The sequence below is a fragment of the Xiphophorus hellerii genome, chromosome 1 (genome assembly GCF_003331165.1).
Source record: "Xiphophorus hellerii strain 12219 chromosome 1, Xiphophorus_hellerii-4.1, whole genome shotgun sequence".
Taxonomy (NCBI): Eukaryota; Metazoa; Chordata; class Actinopteri; order Cyprinodontiformes; family Poeciliidae; genus Xiphophorus; species Xiphophorus hellerii.
In genome coordinates, this window is record NC_045672.1 from 22013693 (window position 1) to 22039252 (window position 25560).

At 39.6% G+C, this 25560-nt stretch overlaps 1 protein-coding gene across 2 annotated transcripts; it reads right to left on the bottom strand.

The window, feature by feature from the left end:
- Positions 1-72: 72 nt before the first annotated feature.
- Positions 73-20581, bottom strand: LOC116721228 (genetic suppressor element 1). 2 transcript variants are annotated; one of them, XM_032564871.1, is made up of 3 exons: positions 19967-20581; positions 2601-4324; positions 73-2488 (listed from the first exon to the last, which is right to left on the bottom strand). In XM_032564871.1, exons 2-3 carry the CDS (start codon positions 4164-4166, stop codon positions 2024-2026), a joined length of 2031 nt encoding a protein of 676 aa, XP_032420762.1. In that variant the 5' UTR covers positions 4167-4324; positions 19967-20581; the 3' UTR covers positions 73-2023. The 2 variants fall into 2 exon arrangements, with proteins under 2 accessions (XP_032420762.1, XP_032420832.1); XM_032564941.1 differs by lacking the exon at positions 19967-20581 and adding an exon at positions 7967-8380.
- Between the last annotated feature and the right edge of the window lie 4979 nt (positions 20582-25560).

Genomic DNA, 25560 nt, shown 5'->3' on the forward strand with positions numbered 1-25560 from the left:
CCTCGGAGTATGACATGCTAATTTAATTTTCTCATTCTGGAACAAATAGGTGGAATAAATTGACCACAGAAATGAAATCTATAAAGCTTTTTTCTCATTTATTTCTATCGAACATCATATAACAGATTCACAATTTTTTTTAAAAATATACATTTTTGTAGCTGTAACATTTAAAAAGAAAATAAAGTAACAGGTAAGATTTTTCTCCTTTAAAGTAATAATTAAAAAAAACAACTAAAGTGATAGAGAGTGCTGAATCAGATGATTTACCCGTATCTGAGTTTAAAATACTTTCATCATTTTTTCCCTGCCTTCGAACATATACAGTACATTAAAAAATGAGACGGGAACTGAAGCGTACAGTACACACAGGGGTCAAGAGCATTCACAAAGCATCATGTTCCAACGTGTTATTAGCACCATTACTCTTCAGCCATACTGCACCTTTTTTACTCCTTCCATCATTCAGTTTTTAATGGAAAAACACCATAAGTGTCGAGGCGATGTGGCACAGACCTGTCTGTGTGGGTGGGATTGTCTGTTACGCAGTTTTCATTAGTGTTCTCCCTTTCTCAGAGATAATGTTAAGAACATATTGGAGAGTAATGCTTTGATGAACAACCTTTTGAAATGACTCCCAGTGATAAGAATTACAAAAAAAGGCGAAGAGTTGCTCATACATTCACCTTGCCTGCCCAGGCCGGTGTGAAAACATCGGCTCCGATGCAAGAAAAGAAACAATTAAAGAAAAACTGCATTGCAAGATTGACAGAAATTGCATTAAATCTGTTTAGCATATTTACTGTATATAACATCTGTAATGTAATATATATATATAGTTAAAATTTGTTTATATATATATATATATATATATATATATATATATATATATATATATATATATATATATATATATATATATATGCAATTCCTCAATAGCGTTTACTTTCATAACACTGATTGAAAATACCCTGCAGTAATTACTTTTATTGAGAAGGTGTGTGGGACGACCATAGCAAAAACAGAGTGAACACAGACAAGTGCTTGATTGTCTCATTAAATATCTTCAGTGTCTTTGTAAAGAGTCAATTAGTTGCTGCTATATCTCTGAGTGAATTCACCCCTTCACCAGTTCGTACTCAAATTTGAATCTAAGCGTTACCATTTCATCCCTTCCTGCTTCTATTTTATGCTCTTGAATAAATAATTGAATACTCTCTTATGAACTTATACCATGGTGCATCAGTTTATTTGAGGCTGTTATGTATTTTGTCAGTTATGGAGAAAAAATGGTAGTAATAGTGGAAACTTTCATGTAATTTCGTTCAACTGTATATCAATACCTGAAGATTATGTACTTCACTCTGTTCCGTTTAGATCACTTGAAAAATTATAGATTAGAACCCAGGGGCAAACCAAAATAATTTAAGTGATCTTGTAAGATATTATGTATTGGAGATATAGAAACACATCTCTTTACAGTAAGTAGGATGTAGATATTTTCTTTGAATCATGGAAACAAACACGGGTGTGATTGATACAAGCTGATGCATGGTCAGTGTAAAATGTCCCAATGGTGGACAGCACTCTATGGTGTGCAAAATAATCAGTTATAAAATGGCCAAAACTACAATAGTACCAAATGGTGAAGGAGCGAATTGACATGCACCCTGCTGCTTCTTTCAGAAAAGGAAAGGGTAAGGGAATGGAATTAACAGGAAAGGAAAAGAAGAAAGGGAAAGGAAAGGAATGAAAAGAAAATAAAGGGTAGGATAGGAGAGGACAGGAAAGGAAAGGGGAAAAGTCAAGGAAAAGAAAGAATAGGAAAGGAAAGTAAAGGGTCAGCAGGGGCTACGTCTTTATGAATTAGACATATCACTTGTAATTTGTGTCTTCTATTGTTGTGTATATCTTCCCTGCAACCCTACCTTGAGGTCTCTCCATTGTTTGTCTTGGTAGGATCAACAGAGACAAGGAGGGTGTGTGTGTGCTCATGTTTGTGTAAGTATGCATGTGCAAGTTTCTACTGCCACTTCATTAGCTTGGAGCCATGAGGTAAATCCAGGAGGCTTTTATCAGTTCTGGTTGAGGGAAGTGTGTCTGGTGCAGACCAGCGCCGTTTACGAGGCCGTTGCTGCTCCTTTGCGGGAGTATCTGTAGCCAGTTTGCAAGAAGGGCCTGGTGTTAAAAGGGGTGGCTGGGAAGGAAGTGGAGGGGGTGGAGGTGGTGGTGGCATCTCCTCCCTTTGCGAGCTGCTTGAATCTGCTGGAGCTCTGGGGAGCAGTTGCGTGCGATGAGCCCTAGAGCTGGTGCGGCTGGGTGTCCGCTGAGTTTGTGTGGGCATTGGGGTTAGGGCTAGGCAAACATCACCCTCACTAAGCTGACGGCAGGGCAGGCCATACAGCTGTGTAGTTCTCTGAGGAGAGCAGGAAGACCAGCCCAGGTCTTGCACAAAGAACGGGTACTCCACCAAGACCTGCAGTAACTCCTAAATAAAAACAAGAACAGGATTATTTAAAGTCAATGGGACTTTTGCCATTCAACATTACAACATTAACAAACTTCTTAATGAGAAGCATTCAACACGAGCAAAAGCTGACCTGAGAGTTGCGATCTGTAAGGTGAACCTGCAGGTGACTGAAACCCTGTGTACTGCTTGGGGAAATCACCAGAACAGTGCAGGTGCTGAGGTGGAACTCAGGGGATGTATCTGCACTCCTCAGAAAGTCTTCTGTCCTCAGCTCCTCCACTCGTTTCAACCGCCCGCTGGCCAGCTCAATCAGAGACCCCTTGGTGAAATGAGGTAGGAGTGCAGGGGGAGATGGGCGCAGGGCTGGGGATGATGTCTGAGGATTGGAAGGAGAAAAATCTCTCCCTCTCTCTCTGTTGCGTCGTCTCTCACGCTCACTCTCTCTTTCTTGGTCTTTGTCATGATGTAATTGCTTATCTTTTACTTTACCTTTTTCCCTGTCCCTCTGGAGGACTTTGTCTCTTTCTAGGTCTCTATCCCACTCTCTTTGTGACCTGTCATGACTGTTAGGCAGACTAAGGGGTGAGTGTGGTGAATTCCTTAGTGTGTGCTGCCTTGGACCTGGCTCCCTATGCAGACTGTATGAAAGTGTTCCTGAGGAGCTGGAGAGAGGATAGGCCTGGGGGTGAGGGCTGGGATGGGTGACTGATCCAAAGGGGTAATATTGGGCCTCAGATGGTGTAGCCCCCCCATGGTCCAGAAGTCCACCTCTGCCAGCCCTTGCATCTGGTCCAAGGGTATGTGGACTAGTGGGGAGGGAAGTGGAGTTGGTCTTCCCAGACTGATTTGTTTCCTGCAGTGAGGAATGTGGTTCAGGGCTTACTTGAGGTTGAGAATCTGACAAAAATGCCCCTGCAGAATGGACAGGGGAGATCAGGTCCTCTTGCTGTCTACGTGCACCATTGGCATGCAAAGAATATTGACTTACATCAAGTCTAGATCTGCTGCTGTCATTCCCATACTCTCCAGTGAGGAGAGGTCTGGAAACTGAGGCAGTCCTGCTGCCTGACCCATCTAAGCCATTAGGCCGTTTGTATCTAGGTCTTACATCAACTAAGCTGGGGTCTTGGGGATACAAAGAGTGAGGGCTAAACAAGTAGGAAGGAGAAAAGAGAGAGGGGCTATAATCCCGGCGACCGGTGTTAAGGTAGGACCACATTTCTCTTGTACTTGCTGGAAATGGAGTCTTAAATGAGGAAGAAGATGGGGAAGGGGGCAATGATAGGGGTCCCTCCCCTCTGAGCCACCTAGAGTGATGGGGTAGGGTTGAGGTGAGGGGATCATCTCTCCAGGCAGGAGACACTGAGCTCCTTCTGTCGCTGACCTGGCTTGGAAAATGTGGAAGAGAAACAGGTGAAGAGTAGTTCAGCGACCATGGTAATGGCACATGGAGACCTGATGTTGGAGTAGGAAGGGCTGGAGGACTGTTTAGGAGATGGGAGTTTGGGTTAGCGAGAACTCTGTCCCGGTCACTGTGTTCCCTGCCTCCCTCCACTCTACTGGCAGTATGCCGACTCCGAAATGGCACAGGCGGTTTAAACTCATCCAGAGGGACGTGGTGTTCTGCAGACCCTTGCCGAGACTCCCTCTTTTTGGGAGGGAGGCGCTCTTTGCTGCGGTCAGGGCTTGGATTCATGGGTGGGCTCCAGCAGCAGTGGGGGCCCCCTGTGTGTTAGTGTAGGTTAGGTCACATGGGCCTCACGGGAAAACGAGGGGTGCACACAGAAGGGAAGGCCGGTACACAGCATCACTGTTGGATCGCTGTTGCTGCTTTTGCACTGAAGCACCACTCACCTAGAGCAGAGCAAAAGAGAAAGAGACAGAAGTAGGAGAGATTAAGTGTGAACATTGGGAAAGAACAGTCTGTTAGGTCCTGGCATGAGTTGTAGTTAAGACTTAGCTGTCAGTATGGTCAGACATACAAACAAATATTCAGCTGTACTAGACAGATGGAGCAAAATCAGCCACTCACTCTTTCTTCCAAACTACTTTGAAGAGGTTAGAAACTTGTAGCTTTCTGATGGTTGTTGCTAATTAGTCATTACCTAACATGTCCAGTGTGGTGCAACTGAAACTACCCATCTTGCTCGTTTCATTCAAATACATTACTCCCACATGTGAGCTAAAAATACATTTTGCAGCCAGTGAAGTTCAGAGGCAGTGCAGTAAGTATGTACAAAAACACACACAGCAAGGCCCGACAGCAGGAGAGTTTTCATCTCTGACTCTTGGGGGATGATTGGAATATGTAGATACGCTTTTGTACCACTTTCATGATCCACCCCCACGACATCCTCGGGTACTCTCTGTATTCTACATAAGCTTACTACCAACACCCCCTCTACCCTTCACTTTCAGATGAACATATGGACAATAACAGACAAATACTCCCTCAAGCGACTATAAGCACTCCACCAGTGATAGACAAAGCTGGTCACTGCCCACCAAAAGCTGACACAATCACTGTTGATATTGCCACCAGTTGTTGTAGACACAGGAAATGCGTTTTTGCATATTAAATAGGCGTCGCAGCAGGGGTTTGGGCAAATATGTGTGTCTGTGTGTGTGTGACATGTTTTCCATGGTTGATCTGTAAAAATGTGTCATGTTTTTGTTTGGGAAAAAAATCTGTGAATGTGTTCAATTGTTTGAGTCTTTGTGTTTGAGTCCTCGAATGTGTCAGAGATTTTTCCAGCCTCACTTCATTCAGTGAGAAGTGCGGGGGAGCTCCACTAATTCTTCTCCCAGTGTTTTAAAAGAGCCCTTTTGAAATGATGGCTGCGACTCCAGCTGCTGGCCACTCAAGCCCCGCACTCGCCCGCTAGTCTGTCAACTGCTAACCAACTCCCTGCCGTCTGACCATCCACCACACTGTCTCCATGGCAACTGTGTCCGCACATATGCACACACTCATATACACTCCAGCTGGTTAGAGAGGTTAGACGGGGATACTTTTTAGAGGCGGGTGTGCTGTTGCTCATCAAGAGACTCGGTTCAAAAACCGAGTAAATGTAACAAGCTGTTTGAGCATCTTATTGGAAACCAAAAATAGGGCAGTAAGAGGTTTGGGATGTTTGTGCAGTTAACATGACATGATGCATGTTTGTCTGCCCAACAAAGATGTAGTGAACATGAAGTAATGCACATCTGATAAGCAATGCAGGTGGAAAGTTTGATCTTCCTTTCTATTCTTTTTAAACTCCATGCTCATTCTGAAATTGATTTAAAAGTTTCCTTCTAATTCCAAATGAAAGATAAGCTCTGGATTATCTACTTGATTCATAATTCAACCACAATATACTATTATGTATTTGCTCTATTCTGTCATACAACCTCTGTAAATTTGACTTCTGAGGTGAAGTGCCATCCCTGTACTTCTACATCCTGATTGCAGTTCGTCTTTGTCAGATATAAAACAGTTAATCACAACCAAGGAACCAAGTGTCGTCATAAGTAACCAAAAGTCTATAAAGGTTTCACAGCTAATCTAATGTGTCGGAGCAACTGTAAAGATGGAGGCAAGCAACACAACTTTTGCAGTGTTTTCCAATTTGGAAAAGATTTGGCAGTCACACTGACTAACTGACTGGTTTCAGTTGTCTTCTTTGGATGACAATCTGAAAAAAACACAGATCACACACTTTACAACCGCACATGATTTACCAACAAAAGTCAATTGAATGTAGCAAATTCCAATCAATTTTGTGGGTAAACAAACATGCCAGTTGGCGGCAGTAATGCACCAATTTGTTATTTTCAACTAATAAAATCCTTCGGAAAGAGAAAAAGGAGAATGAGCACTGACAACAAAAATCTTGTGTGTCCTCATCTTAGACCACAAAAAATGGTGACAAAGAAGACAAATAAGCAAAATGTGGAAAGCTTTTACTGCAGTATTAAACTACTGTTTTAATGTCCTAAGAATTTATGAAGTTTGACACCAATACCAGAGCTTTCAATTCCAGCTGAGAGCTTAAGAAAGTAATTGTTAGACCCACACGATGGAAGAATTCCTACTAAATAAAACAAATATTAAACTTGTTGGGCTCAATTCTCAATAGCACGTCTGTCAGATTTTCATTCAGTCATGCATGAACAGAGACAACAATATAATGCTTAATTCTAGGAGTGGCTTTAGATGAAGTCTGCTAAAGTAACTTAAAAACAAAATAACTTGGAGTAATTCATCTCAAATGTGGCCAGACAAAAATACCTGTAGACTTATTTTCAAGAACACTTCAGACTGCCAATAGTGCCTGCAGTACACTGACCAAATACTATGTGAGTGGTCTTTTTCTGCATAGTGTGGTATATCTGCTGTTCATTTTCAATAAATCAGTCAATTCAAAAGCCTTTCTTTAAACTGTTTAACAGACACAAAAAAGTACCTTTATTTCCAAGGTACTTTGCACAGGAAAATACAACTGTTAATTGTTTCAGCTAAAAAAAAAAATAACTGCAACAAAAAAATGTCTGTTTAAAGATAACTTCTGAAAAATAACAGAATTAAATGGTGCCCTTTAAATGATGTTTAATTTTTTTTATATTCAGTTTTATAGAGAGGTATAGAAAATATTTATTTATTTCTATTTTATGTTGATTTTTTATTTTGATTAAAAAAAATCAAAAATAAATCCTAATATTTTAAAAAATGAACAAACTCAAAATACAATAAAAAAATTACATTTATTTAAAGAAATAATTAGTTTGAATTAAGAAATGTTTTTGTCTTGATTTATGATACTGTCTGAAACTAATTTGTTTTAAAAATGATCCCGTTTTAGCATTTGTCCTCACATGACTCTTACTCCCACCTCTCCAAAATAGATGTAATATAAATTTGCAAAAAGAGTACAACAAAACAAAGAGTACAATTGTGCATGTGGAGGAGTTTGAAAAGAAATGTCTCCTAACAGAATACTCCTACACTGTGCAGACGCGCATAGCGAGCTGGAGTTTAGCTGGAGCTACTGTTGTTCTACAGAAAAATTTCAATACATCCAAAGAAACAGAGTGCACACATCAAAATGTTGCTCATTCCTACATGTAAAATATGCTAAAAAGCTTAGGGTTTTGATCAGAAAGTAAACAAAAAAATTGTAATTAGCTTTAACAAAAATAATAATAATAATAATTAACTCTTTTTATTAATTAGGTAAATAAACTCATACCCACTTATGCCTTGCTCTATGTTATCCCGCCTTTTCTCTTCATGCATCTGCTTGAGACATGTCAAACATGCACTCCGACTTGTGAGTACAAACCTCATTTAAGACACTTTCACAAGTGTCTAAAATGTCCCACTTGTGAAACTTGCAATATTAAGTCAGTTGTATTATAAGTAATAGATAAGCAAGAAACAGATGTCAGCCAAAAGGAAAAGAGTTAGAACAAGCAGGTGAATGAAGTTGGCAGCTGCTATGATGTAAGACTGACCTTGGTACCGGGGTGAGGAGATGTCCCAGAGCTGGTACTCATTCATATTCTAGTCCTCCCAGGGGGGTCAGCCCACCTCCCAGCTCCTTACTGTGCCACAGTGCTTCCTTCACAGCACCGCCATGGGCTCTAACACCCGCAGATATCAGCAGCCTGCAGCTACGCCCTGCCTCTGATCTCTGAACGAGTGAAATAACACCAGCGAGCCCACCAAACTGAAGGAAAAAACTGAGAGTCTGCTATCCGTCTCTGTGTCTGTTGTGCCTGTGAGCATGTGTGTGTCAAGAGAGTGTGTGTTCGTGTGCTTGTGTGTGCAAAGGGCTGAGGAAATGAGTAATATCTAGCAGTGAGAAACATGTCTGCTATGCAGAGCCACACAGGCAGACCAGTTGCTGCTGCCGCCCACTTGCTTTAATCACTGTGAGGGATACAAACATGCATACACACATATACATGCGCTCATATGTATGCACAGTCAAGGATGCAGACTACAGTTCTCGTTGTTGTCTGATGTCTTCTACTTCTAACAAACTGTCTCAAGTTGAAAACATGGAATATTGCTAATCGGTCAGTGAAGAGCAATCAAATCACTAATTTATGTCTGTAATGACATTTACAGAAGACATGCTGACACATAGAAGAAAGAAAAGGATGGAGGGGAGGCAGAAAGACAGTTGATGAGAGACAGGGAGGGACGTGGTAGGAGGCTCATCCTACACACACTCTCAGACTTAGGCTTTTGCTGCTGCCTCTGACTCAAAACTAAACCTCACATCCATCAAGAACACACACAAACACACCAAAGCACATGCACAGCAACACACACCCAGACCCACGCACACACACAAACACGCACAGTGCTCTTTTTTGTTTATCTGCAGTTTCATCTGAATTTGTGTCCTTTGTTCTCATCAAAGCACTTTGTGACGAACCTGCTTATTAAGAGAGCTTTTATGAATACATTTGATTTGACTTTATATGCTTGCACAGACATAAACACACACACACACCCGCGTAGTTGTACACACACTGAAACAAGTTCAAACGCACACAGGAGCACTGCAGGGGAGCTCTGAATGATTTGCTTCAGTGATTCAGTCAGTACAAGTGGAGTGTGATGGTATGGCTGCCTTGGCTTGTCAGTACTCTATTCGTGAGTGTAGCATTCATTCAGAGCACAGAAACAATCAAGAGTCATGCATGGAAAGGAAACAAACCAAGAAAAGGGTTTCGGGCCATGTGCTCTTATATCTTCTTAAAATGCAGAACAAAACACAGACTTCTACCCACAAACAAGACATTAACCTTGACTCACTTATCAACCGCAGCCAAATGGAAGGGTTAATAAGAAATGGAGGTGTGAAAACTAAATTCAGCGGGAAGCCCACACTGAAACATCCTCACTGGGAGGTGACAACTGCCAAAAACATCACCTCTGACATTTTACAGATTGTTACTTTTATTTTTCAAAGCAAGCTCAGATGGAAGATGATAGACACTGAGGTTGTGTGGGCACGGCTGCTGTCTGCTCCAGCAAATGTTTCATGTGGGCAGAAACGTAAACGAAGAATTTCGGAATATCCTGGATGAGAGACCAAACAGCTGCAGGGCCGCATGAAAATTAAATCATTGACGTATAACTGAAATCGGAATAATCTTAAATTGTTGAAACATATGTGATGTTTATGTATTATTGACTAAACAGGTACAGGATTCATAGAAAGAATCAATAAGCCAAACATGAATCCATTTAAAGAAGACAACAGTTCTTTCTATGGACTTTTCAAAGTGCTGCTAACTTAAATGTAACTGTCCATATGTTAGGGAGAGGTTTCTTCTGAAAAAAAAATTTCTATTGATTTAATACACAAACAACCTTAGTGTCGCTTTGGCTGTAAATTAAACAGCTTGATGCAAGGCTATGTTTTATACTTTTCTCGCTTTTGTTATCAAAAGCATCAAAGCAAGGTTTCTAGATAGTGGGAAATAAGAGGTGTTAAATAATGGGAAATCAATTAAATGAAAATGCATAACAGCGTCATATAAAAGCTGTCACTCTCTTCCAACTTTTTTCATATTTTGAATTCTTACAACTGCTAATGACTGTATATTTGGGGGGTTGTTGTGTTAAACCAAAAATAATGCAGTTCAAAATCACACGGTGTGCTCTGACTGACATGAATATGCTCTGATTTCCTTTCCTTAGTCTCAGTCTCCTTTCAGACTTAGACTTAGACTTAGACTTAGACTTGTACTTTATTGATCCTTTGGGAAGACTCCCTCAGGAAATTGAAGTTACCAGCAGCTCCCAGGCAAAAAACAAAGTTAACACACAGTAAGCAAAAGTGCAAAAGAATACAAAATACAAATTAAATACTAAGGTACACACCAAATGTGAGTAACCAAAACCTTAAATTATGCAAGAAAAACCTTAAATTATGCAAGAAACAAGGAATAAGAATATAGAATATAAGAATATAAGTAAATATAAATACAACACAAAAAAAATATAAGGATTGCACTGTAAAAACATTACTCAAGATTGCATGTTCAGTGTGATGTGCACGGCCTTCAGAGGACAACTGAATTGATGCCGAGACTCAGATAAACTGTTTCAACAACTAGGCAATGTCTGAACATCCATAATTATACTTAGTAGGACTGGACGATATAGCTGAAAAACGTATCACAATGTCAATGATTTCTATTAGCCGATACAGATAATCATTGATTGTTTTTTCTGTTTAAAATATCTGAAATACTGACAATCCAATGATGAGATCTTGTCTCCTATTTTATCCACAATTATCTCTCAAGCTGCCATTTTCTCCATTCGCCCCATGCTGGGTTTTGTTTGTTTGTTTGTTTTTTTAATTATTTTTAAGCAACTATGAGGTATGGTGGCGAAACCTGAAACTACTGCTATGTAAATTGCTCAACAGGTTGTTGCTAGATTACCAATGAGTGAGTGAGTTGGTTGATGCCATCCACCTTGCTTAGCTGCCCATGAGACTAAAGCCTTTCCTCTGCCTACATCCTCCAGAACGCTGTGCAGTTCTGGATTGGAGGTCAGTAAAATTATTGAACATTGAATATATTGCAGTATGCATTGTTATTGAGTTATAACAATAATGGGAAATTATTCCCAATATTGTTAGGAGTCCTAGTACTTAGGATTCTCAAATAAATGGGGGCTGCAAACATGTTAGGCACACTTGCAAATTTTGATTTGTGAAATAGTTGAAAAAATATGCTTCCTTCGAATTTTACTTCAAAATTATCCTCTACATTTCTTTCGGGGCATCACAAAATATTACAATAAAATACATTTACCTTGGTGGTTATGATGTGACAAAAAGTGAAACAGCTCAGGTGGTTTTAATCATTTTGCAAGGCACTGTATAATCTGACAAATTTCAAAGGACAAAGTCCTGTTTGATATGAATGTGCACATGGCAGTCTAGTCATAGAGAAAAAGAAAGAAATGCGGATGGATTGATCACAAAAGTATGTAGCGCAGCATTGAGATATAGAAATGACTACACTGTTGTACTCATGGAGGCACTCTCGGCTATTTAATATATCCAAAACACACAAACATCAACATAAGCAAAAGCACAAGAGATCCATGCTGCACTGCCAGTCATTTATAGCACTCCCTGAGTCATTTGGTGGTGTATAACTCTTCCTCCATATCTCTTGTTTCTCTCTGTCTTTCTCTGTAGCGTTGCACTGTGTAATCTGGCCATCTTTCTCTCTCCCTCTCTCTATCTCTCTCTCTCTCACACACACAGATACACCCAAACAGGGTCAAGTCTCGACAAGAAAGGTCAAATGAGTCAGGCAGCATTCAAGAAATCATAGCACATCAAGAGCAAAAGAAGCAAGAACCCCAACAGGTGACTGAACATTTTACTATCATACTTTGAGGATCTGATTTATAAGAAAATAGTCATTTCCTTTGTGCTTGTTCTTTTGTTTTCTTTACATCTGCCCTTCCTCATGAGTATCCCTGTATTGGGTGTCCTATCACGTTTCAGGCTGAGAAGGAGATCTATGATGGACGTCTGATGCAGCAGAAATTTTGTTGCTGAATGTAATAGATCTGAACAGAGGGGAAGAGTAGAGGAGAGTATAGCGAGATGAGGGCAAAGAACAGAAAAACAGAGAGCAAGAGAAATGCTTGGAAAAATTGTAAAGTTAGATTTAGAGAAGTGTTGGAGAGGCAAATTAATGCAGGGAGGGGCTGAGGGGAAGGGGGAGTACTACAGTGGTGGCTTACGCTACAAGGAGCCTGGCTAAGCTGATAAAAGGACAGAGTGATACAGGCAATAGCTTGTTGGGCGACAAGCCAGGTCAGCCTTTAGGGCAATGACCCATTCTTCTGCAGGATGAGCCAGCAGCAATGCCTCAGTCAAAACAGTCATTGCATGAATGGGCCTATAGTCAAGGACTTACATCCGGTTTTATAGGTAAATACTAGCAATATGAGTTTAACCCCTTAACAGGCGGCGAAAAAGGCAGCGTATTCAAACAAACTAGATTAGTCCCATGGATGGGATACCGCCAGTTAAGGGGTTAACAAATAGAGAAAATTTGCCCCTTTCATAATCCTGTTCTTGTAGAGTATTTGCATTGTTTAATTGTAACTTGATGTGAGTTGGACATGACATTTGTTGTAAACTGGTGCAATATATTGACATTATAATATATTTGAACTGAATTTATGATTGAACAAGCTAAACTGATTCCAAAAAAAGAAACATAAATAAAGTTAAGGCTCATATTATTGGGCAGATACATTTGAAGTAATTTTTTAATTTTACCAGCTCTGACGCTTTTTTCTTTAAATAATTGTAATATTTTGAAGTGGATTTGGACTGTTGGATTTGATAGAGACTCTGAAGGGAGATGCATATCGGGGTAATGGCAAAGAGGCCAAAGATAAATAGTAAAAAAAAAAAAACAGAAGAAATATGCAAAACGCTGAGCAGTCTTTACAAGGTTTTATTCACTTATAATTATGAAGTATATAAATAATTTTCATCATGCCATCTTTTAGTCATAAAATATGAATAAAAATTCAAGTATACGTTTCAAACTGTCCCTCCTTTTACATTGCTTTATCGTTCTTGATTGAGTGAAAATAATTTTAAATGTACAGAAAATTGAAATAAATTAAATAAATAAACTGTTGAACTCTGAAAAGCCCTAGCTGACAGCAGACTCATGTAGTGTGTGAGTGATTCAGACTCTGAGGCCTGTAATGTATTGCTGGGCTAATCCCTTGTGAAACCTAACTGGTACAGCCTAAGGCAGGCTTAGTATGGTTCTGGGGAGGAAATCCCCCCTGTGTTAATGGTACGGACCATTAGCCCCTGGGGTATAAATAGGGCAGTCACGGCTCCTTAAGCTGGCTTTTACGCAATATCAGTTAAAAATATGACTTGACTAATTACATGCAGGTCAGCCAGTCAGCAGAAGTAAAAAATTCCTCCACCTCGTTCTGCTTTTTGCTCTGACCATAGCGGAGCCATCAGCTGCAGGAGCGCTTCTCCGTCTCTCCTTTTATACGCGTGTCAGTGTGAAACATGTGTCACAGTTTATGTGACATTTCCAATTGGAGGTGTAATGTCATTGTCACTTGTTTGGCATTTACGATGTCGTTTGATGGGAGTTTCATTTTTTTCCCCCACATTCTGAAGATTGTAATTTGCCTGCATCTGAAACAGCATTTTTCAAACCACGACAGCTTCTACTTGCAGCTATCATGATGAAAAACACGCACAATAGAACTTCAAATGTGTTACTATAGGTTAGGTGACAGCAAGTAGTGATGTCATACAAGGCTGATGCACAGTCATGCTTTTCTATTTCTGTTCTCGCAGCTCTTTCCCAAATTGGTTTCCCAACTTTTTTGTGTGATGTTATATATGGGTGTGTGTGTGTGTGTGCTGGCTCACTGTATTTCTGGCAGGAGATCTTCTCACTAGTATGAGATATGATTAACCAGACTCAGAGCCTTTGATGCACTCCCATGCTATGAGATCACCGGCTTACAAGAGAGGTGGAAGCAGCGGGAGAGTGGTAAGAAAAAAAGCTTGAAAGAGCAAGGACAAGCGTGTGAAGTTTCAGTGTGTGAAGGAGGAAGTGGGAGGGGGGCCACTGTTCCTTCTAAACATTTGCTGTCTTTGGCTTTGTCCACCTATTGAGTGCCAGTCAAACCTGGGGTTTCTGCTCGTTCTGTTTCAGCAGTTAAAATGTCAGCAAGCTGTAACCAAACGTAACATCTCCACGAAGAGACAGCATAGCTTGGTCTCTCACTGGCAGCTTAAGTGGCATTCATATTCAGATAGACTGTCTAGACTGGCTTTAGAGACTCTGTCTGGAGTACCTTTATCACTGCTGGTATTCAAGGCAACGTTGCTATACACTGACATTATTGCTGCTGCTCCACTACCCCTCCCACACCATACCTACTGACATTGAAGTCATTTACTCAACTCATTCCTTAGGCTGCTTGCTATAGAAAAGTGTTGCAGATTAAACAGTAATATGTCTGAATTGGATAAATGAAATATCCGCTTCTTTTTACATGAAGCTGTTTCCGCATCATTGCTGAAAAATTCAAACAAGCACAAACGAATTCATGGAATGATGTTTGGTTAATTTTGATCTTAATTTTGCTCTTGATTGAAAAGAATTCTAAAAATAATTAGTTTAAGGACAGCTCTCCAGATAAATTTGTTTCAGATGTTACACTCACTACGCATTGATACCAAGATCTAGAGGGAGCGAGCTCACACGCACGGGCTTCAGCAAAAGGATAAAGGCAGGTCTAACTGAAAAGCGGTGGGTGTAAGTGGTGGGTGGCAGGGTTGAAAGGTTGTTGACCTTCATTGTAGTTGAAATGCAGAGGAGGAGAGCATGCTGCTTGATCATACACTGGGGTTAGCGAGTCAAAGCCAAGGAAAACAATCCATTTCAAGAAAACGACCTTTTGTATGTGGTCAAATAACTGACAGGGAGCATGCACGTGTTTGCAAATGACCAACCATAACACCTTCATTACTGCACTCTTTTCTTTCACACATGCTGCAAGTAGATCAGAGAAGAAATGAATGCCATGAAACACCCTGCACTCATGAGAGAATTTAAACGACAGGTGGGTCTGTCACATTTAAGTAGTCTGGCACAGTGTCAGCTGTGTTCAAACACTGACTTCTGTTTGGGATTATTCATCACACTCCTGGTCTCTTTGGCTCAGATCCCAAGCCTGTTCTCATATCAGATCAACTGGGGGACAGCCCAGATCTACGAAGGCCATAAATGTAGAACAAATTTTATATTGTTTCAAATAGAATAGAATAGAATAGAATAGGGGAAAAAAACTTTATTTGTCCCTTATTGAGAAAGTTCAGCTCACCAGAAAGAGTGATGGGAAAAATACACTTTTACGAATTTAGCAAAAATAAACAACAATAAATAAATAAATAAAAACAACCAATAAATGACTAGTCTATATATATATATATATATATATATATATATATATATATATATATATAGAGAGAGAGAGAGATAGATAGATAGATAGATAGATAGATAGATAGATAGATAGATAGATAGATAGATAGATATACTACATTTAAATATTTAAAGTTATTCATTTAATGCATAAATATACATAGAATAGAATAGAATTGAATTGAATAGAAAATTGGAATACTGACCATAATTGGACAACTGTTGTCTCTGTTGAATGGAGGCAGGGTTTTTTAGGCCTAATGATAAACTTATCTTGCATATAAGCTTGATGTATATGTCATAGAGCTCAAAAATCATGTGTTCAACACTGACCTATGCCATCTCTTGAAACACTTTAAACTTGTCATCTTGATCCTCAAAAGCAAATATTGCTATCCAGAAAATAAGGTTTGTTTGTCAGAAACAGCAGTAGGAGTCAAACAGGAAGTACATAATTTACACACAAACATAACTGTGTAGTTTCAACCTGTCTGTTTTACTTTGAAGTGGGATTTTTTATTTTTTTTTAACATTTCCTTTACTTCAAAATGCAGCTGTTTCTAAAGATTAAGTTGAGATGGCATTTGTTTCCTTGTTTTGTTTAAAAACGTCCCGTCTGAGCCGGTAGCAATAGGTGACTCATGCTACAAGGCATCTGAGCTTGAACGTCTACAGGTCACCAACTGTAAGAATATACAACATTAAGTTGTATATTTGGAAGAATTGTGTTTATTACTAAAGCATCATGGGTAACACTTTATTTGACGGGTTGTGAATAAGACTGTCATGACACCGTCATAAACATGCTATAGCAACTGTCATGAACATGAGTAAGTCTTAATGAATATTTATGACTGTTGTTATAAAGTGTCATTCGGTAAATCATGACACTTTTAATACAAAGTTGACATTATTCTAAATGTCTTTGTTATGACAACTTGACATTAACCAAGAAATCATGATCTGACATAAATTTGTTAGAAAAGTGTTACTGATTAAACTTCAGCTTTAATAACATAAAGCTACATAACTTTTAAAGTTTAATCAGTAACACTTTTATAACAAATTTATGTCAGATCATGATTTCTTGGTTAATGTCAAGTTGTCATAACAAAGACATTTTGAATAATGTCAACTTTGTATTAAAAGTATCATGATTTACCGAATGACACTTTATAACAACAGTCATACTCATGTTCATGACAGGTGTTATGTCATGTTTATGATGGTGTCATGACAGCCTTATACACAACCCGTCAAATAAAGTGTTACCGCATCAGGCTATAGAAATGGATGTATTTAGAAGTAACATTAAAGTTGTTTAGCATAGATGTGGAAATGAAATGAGCTATAATTAAGAGCAATACTGGAAGAAAAGCTGCTAGATGCTGCAAATGATTTGGCAAAGGAATGAAGGTTTATCTTCAAGTAGGATAATGACTTTAAATATACAGTCAGTTTACGTTTAGATCGGCCTAGAAAAAGTACAGACCTAAATATAATTGAAGATCTGTTGCAAAACTTTCTATTTAATAAAGAAAAATGGGCAAAAAATGTAGTATCTATGAAGAAAATACCACCAAAGACTTGAAACTGTTTGCCTACTGCTAAGGCTGGTTCTACAAATCATTAACTCATTGGGGGAGAGCATATCTGTGCACCATAACGTTCAGATTTTCATTTGCAAAAGACAAAAAAATTGTCATTTACCTTCTACTTTTTAATCACTATCTACTTTATGTTAGCCTGTCACCCTGATCCGCAATAAAATACCCTCGTATTTGTGATTATAAAGAGCCAGTTAATGCGCGCACTGCATAATTTATTAAAATATTTCTGCAAAAAAAGAGGAGAGAAGATGTGACTCATTTTCTTTTCTGCAAGTGGATGACATGGAAGACAGGCAACGACATGTAAGTGCTCGCCCATACAGTAGGTGTGACTCGTGAGTGACAATGAGAGATTATCCCTCCGTCTGTTTGCGGTGAGGTGGTGAGTGTTTCTTGACTTTCTGAAGAAACAGTGAAGAAAGCTGTCAAGAAAATAAATACTTGTCAGTGGTTACAGAAGTTCAAATGTTTGCTAAACTGTTGCCCCCACAAGTGGCCCTCAAATATGATTTTGTATTGGCATGTTGTACTGAAAATCACAGACACAAGAATTGCATGTGCGTAGATTCTTGCAATCATGCAAATGCGTAGTCTCGGCATGAATGCACACTTCAGTCTATAGTTTTCCCTTTCTTTGTATTTCACTTTCAGCCTCCCCACCCCACCCACTCTCAGTCTCCCTCTCTGTCTTTCCCTCTCACTCATCTGGGTGGCTGTTTGAGAGCATACACTCAGCGTGGGTGAGAGTGTGAGAGTGCTAGAGTAGAGTATATGACTGCTAACACAAGATGTAGGGTGTGTATATGTGTGTGTCTGCCTGTCTGCGTGGTGCTGTAGGTGGAGAGGCACAGCAGGGCGTGAAGGAGCGCTGTGATAATGACAGGCCATGCATTATATAACATGCAGATTGCATAAGGAGAAGATTATTTTAGGTCCAGATATTGAGGATGTATAAGTAATTTTTTTCATGTGGGTGAACAGCACTGCGTGCATCTCTGAATGCATGTATGGGTGTTTGTGAAGAATTCTGCAAATTTATAAGACTACTTTCAAGGAGAGTGGGGGACAAATTAAAGTGTATTTTGTGTGTGGGCGTGTGCGGGCGTGTGTGTGTTTTTTCTTCTTTTTTTTTAAGAGTATACACATTTTCAGCTTTCTTTCGCAACTATTTGCTTATTAAAACAAATACGTAGGAATGTTGTTGTTTTGTTTTTCTTCTTACAGTGGGTATAAGGATGTCTACACTGCATGCAGCCATTCATTATCACTATAGACTTCAGAGAAATCCACTTGAAAAAGGGCAGATTCTCCTTAGTGGTTGGCAGGGGGTTGGCAAGTTAAAGCAAAGTAACTTTCATTGATGATGATTTTGATGTTCGGAGCTTGTCCAAAAAAAGAGCAGCATGCTCATCTTTGGACCAAAAATAATTTTTGGAGTCTCCCTCAGTCACTCGGTATCGAAGCTGTGGTCCTCAGATACCGTCTCCGTGTGCTACTGCCTCACTCCATGCATGAGTGTGCCCCTGTAAAAATAGACCTCTTAAAGGGCCAGCAGCCACTCAACCTTCTCCCACAAGAGACCTGTTCTTCTCTTCAGGGTGACACAAGAAACATGGGACAAAATTTTCACTCAGCCTACATGATCAGTTGTGCTTCTGTTTCCCAAAAGCTGTAAAATAATCGCAGCCTACTGAGCCACACCAAATACCTTCATGAAGACAAATCTCTGCTAAGTGACAAATCTAAGCTTAAAAACAAAAATGCATCGTCAGAGAAACTCTGCATTTTGTAGCAGTTCCTTCAAAGCAGACATTAGAGGAAGCAGTTACACAGAGACCTAAGACTTCCTGTGGACTCTGGCAGATCACCCTAGTAATTGAAATAAGTGAATTAAGTCAGCAGGGACAAATGGTGTTCGTCTCGCTTGAAGGACGTCTACAGTCAAGGACTGTGGGAACTCGGGTGAATTCTCCTATATGTAGCATATGGACGATTGGGGCAACAGAAGGATGCCGCCTGCAGTAGCAGAAATAGATGTACCAAAATCATAACTTTGCTTTCTGGTGTACAAGAAACCAGGAGGAATTGTTACCTGTATGTGACAGAATGTGCGCAATACAGCTCTGATCTTTTCACGTAGGCATGCAGAGAAAAGTTTTATGAGTTAAAAGTAAGAAAAGGGAATAAAGATACTGAGTTAGGGGTTTCTTACAATAAACAGTTTTTTGGATATTAACAGATGCACCTGCACACCTGGATATCATACATTTAATGACATGAGAGCTCTCAGAGATTTGACTACAACATCTGCACACCATGCTTTTCCTCTCATTCTGACACCCCCCACCACCACCATCCCCTCACACACACACACACACCCACCGAAACACACACCCATTGGACAAACCCCACCCTAGTCAGTCTCATCTCCATCCTTCCCAATTTAAGCGGGCTCCTGGAGGGCCCCTGGCTATCTGTGGACCAGGGCTATTTAAGCCCACTGCTCTAATTCTGAAAGCCCTGATCTGCAGTCAGGCTGAGAGATAAACCTCACACACTCTTTCTCTCCCAATCAGTCACAATCTCCCTCTAGTTCAAACACTCACTCATTGTTTTTGTCTTGCAAACACACATGTCACACTTATTCACTACTGAGTGTCTTCTCTCATACCTGGCTGATCTGCCTTCCTCAGAAAGCCATGCACCTCTTGACTAATTCCTAAATCAATCTTCTCACAGCACTTTTTTTTATCCTGTCATCCAAAGTTATCAACACACCTGTGCTCTCTCGCGCTCTCCTTCACACACAAATATGGACACACACACCCTCTCACTGAGAGGAGGAAGCTCCGTGGTCACATACCTTGCTGGGTGCCTTTACGTAGCTCGTATCTGAGAGTTGTTCTCATTGGATCAAGCAGCAGCAGGCACGCAGGAATATCCAGTTTTGACACCGAGTCTCTTCCTCCTCTTACTGCTCAGCCTTCTCTCTCTTCATCCTATTCCTACCTCTGCTCCTTCTCACTCTCTAAACGCCTCTTTGCTCTCTCTCTCTCTCACTCTCTCTCTCTCACTCTGTCTCTCTTTCTATTTCTCCCTCTGAGCGGGCTGTTTCTCTCTCCTGACTGCCTGATCTTCCTCTCTCCCTCTTTCTCAGTGCCACAAATCTTTTATCTCACTCTTAAAACTTTAGTGTACAATTATTTCCCTTGGTGAGTCCCTTGTGCCAGACCAGGATACTTGGTAACTTTTCCTCTCCCCCTGCCTAATATGCTCTCTGTCTCTCCCTGCCTTGCCGGGAGTGTATAATTAGACAGAGCTCAGTGGTAATACAGTCAGGCTCATTGTGGGAGCCTTAGCATTGCTGCTCATGTTTGGCTGACAGCCCAGTGGCTTCGCTCATTAACCTCCCTCGAGCTGCAGAATGGACCAGCCCACAAGCCTGTGCTATTTGCTGCAACACCTCAGCCTCTTTGCAGTGGAGCCAATCAGAGGCCGCAGGGATGGTGAGGAAAGGTGTGCTCGCCGGACACACGTCCCTCTAGATGAGTGGAGTTAAACCTTATCTCAAAGTATCAACACACAGTGGCAGATGAAGCGTAACACCCAGCTGGTCAAATCTGACACAATGAGGTTTTCATCACAGTCATAACAAGTCAGTTCTCCTTTTAGCCCAATCCCTCGTTCATGATGTGCGTGTGGTGGCATCATGTGCTTTTCTTTGAGGCATGAAACCGCAAAAAAGATCACTCACACATTTTATTATGAAACCACTGCGAGGTATGGGAATGTCCTGTGCAATTTAGCAATAAGTCATATGCTCTCTTTACTGTACTGCATGCCCCAGTTCCCGTCAAGTATGACCTGGCATAAACCCATCGAGGGAGATTTTCTTAACTCTCTAATTTATTCAAGAAAAATAATAAATCTTCAAAGGAAGAGCATCACAATTTTAAATTACACATCTAACTTTTCAATACTTGGTTTTTACAAATTGAACAGTTGTTTTATTATATTACTCCCAGAAGAAAGTAACAGCTTGTTCCACCTCCTCACTCAATCTAAGTAATAAAGATACAGAACGTTGTTTTTCTGAAGAAAATGAATCAGCTGTCCAGAAACTCAGTAACACACAGTTAAATTATTCTGTTTTTAAAAAATGAATAAAAAATGTAATTATTTAAAAATGTTTGCACTAAGCGTGTTGCATAAATTTATCAGACAGACGCTGTGCAGCCCTTCAATAATTGCAGTAGTGTTTCAGCGTTTCCAGGATGAATATATTATTTATGATCATTCCATTGCAGACTTTGACAAAGTCACTCCAAAACCTTCCTATTTCTGAGCGAAAAACCAGAGAAGTTTCTCTGTTACATAACCAAAAACACTTGAGCTGAAGTTCACTAACTAATTGACGAACATTATCCCTCAGGATTGTTTTGAAGAGAACAGAGCTCATGGTTCAATCTGTTATAGCAAACAGTCCAGGACCTCAAGTAGTCCCTAAACAACACACCACCATGTTTGCCCGTTAGCTTAGTCTTACACTAGATGTAATGGGACACTACGAAAGTTACACTTTTGTTTTGTTAGTGTACAGAATATCTTTCCAAAGATCAGTCTGCAAATGCTCTTTCCACATAATCAGTTTAAAAAAGAAAGAAAGAAAGAAAGAAAGAATAAAGCAAAGAAACAAAGACAGAAGAAAAGAAGGAAGAGGAACATATTTTTTCTAATTAAACAATTGTCTGTAGAAAAAAGTATTAAACATAATAATCCAACTAATTAAAACCATCATAACAAGTCATGCACATAATATACGAGATGATCTGAATCTCAAAATCCCATGTGCTAGGACAGCTTTACAAAGTACAGTATTTGTGTGTCATTTTCGGAGATAAAATTATGGAACAGTTTATGCGAAGAAAAGTAAAAGAAATAATAAAGCAATTTCAAAATATACACATTGTGGTACAAATATGGGGATATACGTTTGTATCTCAGCCTACTCCTTTTAAAACATGCTAGAAGACAAGCTATGGGTGGAAAAGTGTGCAATGTGAAAGTTGGAGATGTCTAAAACAAACAAATAAATAAATAAATAAAATCATCTTTGAGTATTACTCTTTGCATTTATTCAGGTTACCTGTGTTTAATATTAAAAATGTGTGATGATCTGAAACCATCATCTGTAAATAAATAAACAAACAAAAAAAATATGTAAAAAGGCAAAAGCATTTGTTACAGCACTGTAGTTATTTTAAATGTGTTTTTAAGTAGGAGTTAGAGGCTATCTTTCCTTAGTCATTTTAAAATATGAACAACAAGAGAACACACCGTTGAAAAGAGGCAGATCTGTGTTGATATTTTAAGTCTGGGTTTGGCTGGAAGGAAACATCTACAGCAATCTAGAGCGAGAGTAATATTAGCAAGAATTTCAACTTTTAAAACAAGTAGCAAAACATGGCTCATATCAGGACATTTCTTGTGAGAAAGGTAATAATGCAGGAAAGCATGATCAAAATCTTTTGAGACATTTGTGTCAAGATTGAAGGAGCTGTAGCTGTGTATATTAATTTATCAATATGCAGCATAAAACATAGAAATGCTTTGGTCAGTTTAAATAAAGCTGCATATTTAGCAGTCAGTGTCAACTCAAACTTTTTCCACACACATGAAGCACAACTTCCCCAAAATAGAAAAAGAAAAAAAATGTGATTGAGGCATGATTTGGTAACTGAAACCTTCGAGAACATTCTGCATAAATTGACACAAAACCATTTACTATTAAATCATACTTTAGGAAATCTTAAATGAATTTGATTAATTCAAACATAACATCTGAAACACAACTAAAAAAAGTGTAATATTTCAGCAAAAATCTTCAGTGATTTCATGTTGAGCAAGCTTTTTCTTTTCGAAGTTTCTGTTTGACTGGAGCCCAGGAGTGGGAGGGAGACTGTGTTCAAATAACCGGAGTAGGGAGGGAGTGACTTACAGCATTAATCAAGAAATATCACATGGTGCGCGTGCATCCCTCACACTCATGTGTGTGCCTCTTTTTTGCTCTTGTGATCATTAGTGCCGGCCAAACGTCTTGGTATCATTTCCTCTCTCCTTCTCTCTCTTCCATTCTCACTTCTGCATTTACACTACAACATCCTTTAAAGGCAGATGCAAATAGCGCTGAGAAAAAAAACATTACTTTTATCGCTGAATAAACATTCAAAAACGAAGGTTATGCAAAAAAAACGATGCTGTTCGTACTCGAGCTTTGAATTATGCATTCTAAAACATTTTGTTTCCGTAGTTCACTGAGGATATTGCTGACTCTATCCGGCAGTAATATCAAATTTGTTTACTGTTACAGAAACATTTACAGTTACTTTATTCTCAATTATAACAACCAGAAAACAAAGGCAACAATTTTTGCAACATCTCAGTTCAAATTAAAAAGTAAAGTAGGCCTGTAATTCAAGCAGAGACTGTCAGAGCAATGATACACGGCAGGCGTGTGAGGAATTTTTGGAGTAAAACATGACCTCTGTGACCCTTAAATGCAGCATCCTCAGGAAAACTGTATGCTCCCAGGCCCAAAGATCTTTACAGACAGAGAGTCATTCAAGACGAAACTACCTGCATCTTTAAATACACCCTGAAATTGAGAGAGCGTACCATATCAAACATGTGGAAATCTTTTATTTTATGTTACCTTAAAAAATAGAAACTCAAGACATCAGTGATCCTCCCCTCACTCAAAACTCAAGCTCTCTTCCTCTGTATTCTTTTTGCTTACGTGCCAAGATCAACACACGGGGTTTGTGTGCGTGTGTATGTGTGTGAAAGTGACTCACCCCGTGTCAGTTACTCCTCTACTAAAGTGTCCTTTCCTTTTTTACTTCACACCTCTCCACTTTGCTATTTTAGGGCCATGTTAGCAGAACTAGTAGTATCTAGAGGATCTCTCTCACACACACACTCAAACTCACCGAAACATGCTAAATCCACTGGGAGTGTTTTGGGAGAGGGAGTGGGAGCTGTGCATCTTTTTATGGTACAATAGCTTATTAGGTGGAGCTGACAGAAATACCCAGGGTTACTCACAAAGTGAAAAATATCATATTGCATAAGATGGTGAGAGGACCTGACCACATAAATGCAACAGTAGCTCTCTCACACAAAGACAAACACGCACATGCACCCCTTCGCACATTCGCACACACTCGTGCACACACAATGATGTCCTCATAGTGTCCTGCAGCCAGGCGGGCAGAGGCGGAGCGGGATAGAGAAACTGGAGCTGAGGCAGATTGCTGACTCAGGGAACAAACCAGTCAGAGAGAGAGAAAGTGTGTGTGTGTGTGCGTGTGTATGTGTGTGAGGGGAGGACATTGTGCTGTGTGGTGGCCTCTTGATTTGTGTGTGTGTAGCGACCACCACTCTGCTCACTTTGAATTATTTCATTCCACCACTTTGAGGTTAGGACAAAAGCTGCTTGCTTGCAAGACAGTCAAACCAAAAAACCCATTGTCATACTTTTTGTAAGAATTACATTGAAGGAAAAGAGAAGTAAAAAAGAAGAAGTTTCTCTTTGTCTTATTTCTTTCGGTTGTACTATTTCACTCCTTCTTTCCTCTTCTGAGAAAATAATTGTCAGTGCTGAGACTTGTTTCCCATACAAAAGTTACAACTCATTTTGTTTAACTATCAAGCGAAATCTGAGTTGAATAAAATTATAATAAACATGTTAGCTGCGGTGATCTGAGAAAGAACTGCTCAGTGATTAAACTGATTCCACTCAGCTTTTTCAAAACCTTATCTTGGAACCCGTCTAGCTTTCTCCACATTAATCAGATTACAACCACACATCTCAAATGTTGCCTCAGGATTTCTGTGTTAAACAAGCACAAAGTAGTCTCTAGTTTTCTTCAAATAAAAATCTAAAATTACAGCGTGCATTTTACGAACTGAAGCTTTGGTTAAAAACCATTTCCTGCCATTACGGCCTAATAGCTTTTATTGTATGTCTAAACCATGTGGAGAGCCAGATTAATAGTTGTTTTCCAAGCTTGATGCTGCCACCAAAACCTTTTGAGGTCTTAGGGGTGTGGAGCAGTTAGTTTTCTGCCACCAATAGTGTTTTGCATGGAATTCAGAACTTTCAATTTGAAACCATGGACATGGTTTGTGGACATCATGCTTATTCACTACCAATTCAATTTCATACCAATTTATAAGATGCGGAGCAAAGGGAACCGTGAAGTGAAGTCAGAGAGAACTGTTGAGGAAAGCTGCATCATGGAAACAGATTTAAATCCTAAATGATTCAGCTCCCATCTGTCACCTAAAGTCAACGATTGCGGAGTTTTGTCACAACTTTACTGGACAAGTGTGACATCAGCACAATATGTTGCAGGTACACCAACAGTTTTACTTCTCACAAAGGCAGCATATTTG

Excerpts from the sequence above, each read along its gene's own strand:
- LOC116721228 (XM_032564871.1), bottom strand. The coding sequence starts at position 4,166 with ATGAATCCAAGCCCTGACCGCAGCAAAGAGCGCCTCCCTCCCAAAAAG. Across the intron at positions 2,489-2,600 it reads TTACAGATCGCAACTCTCAG|GAGTTACTGCAGGTCTTGGT; the intron begins GTCAGCTTTTGC and ends GTTTTTATTTAG.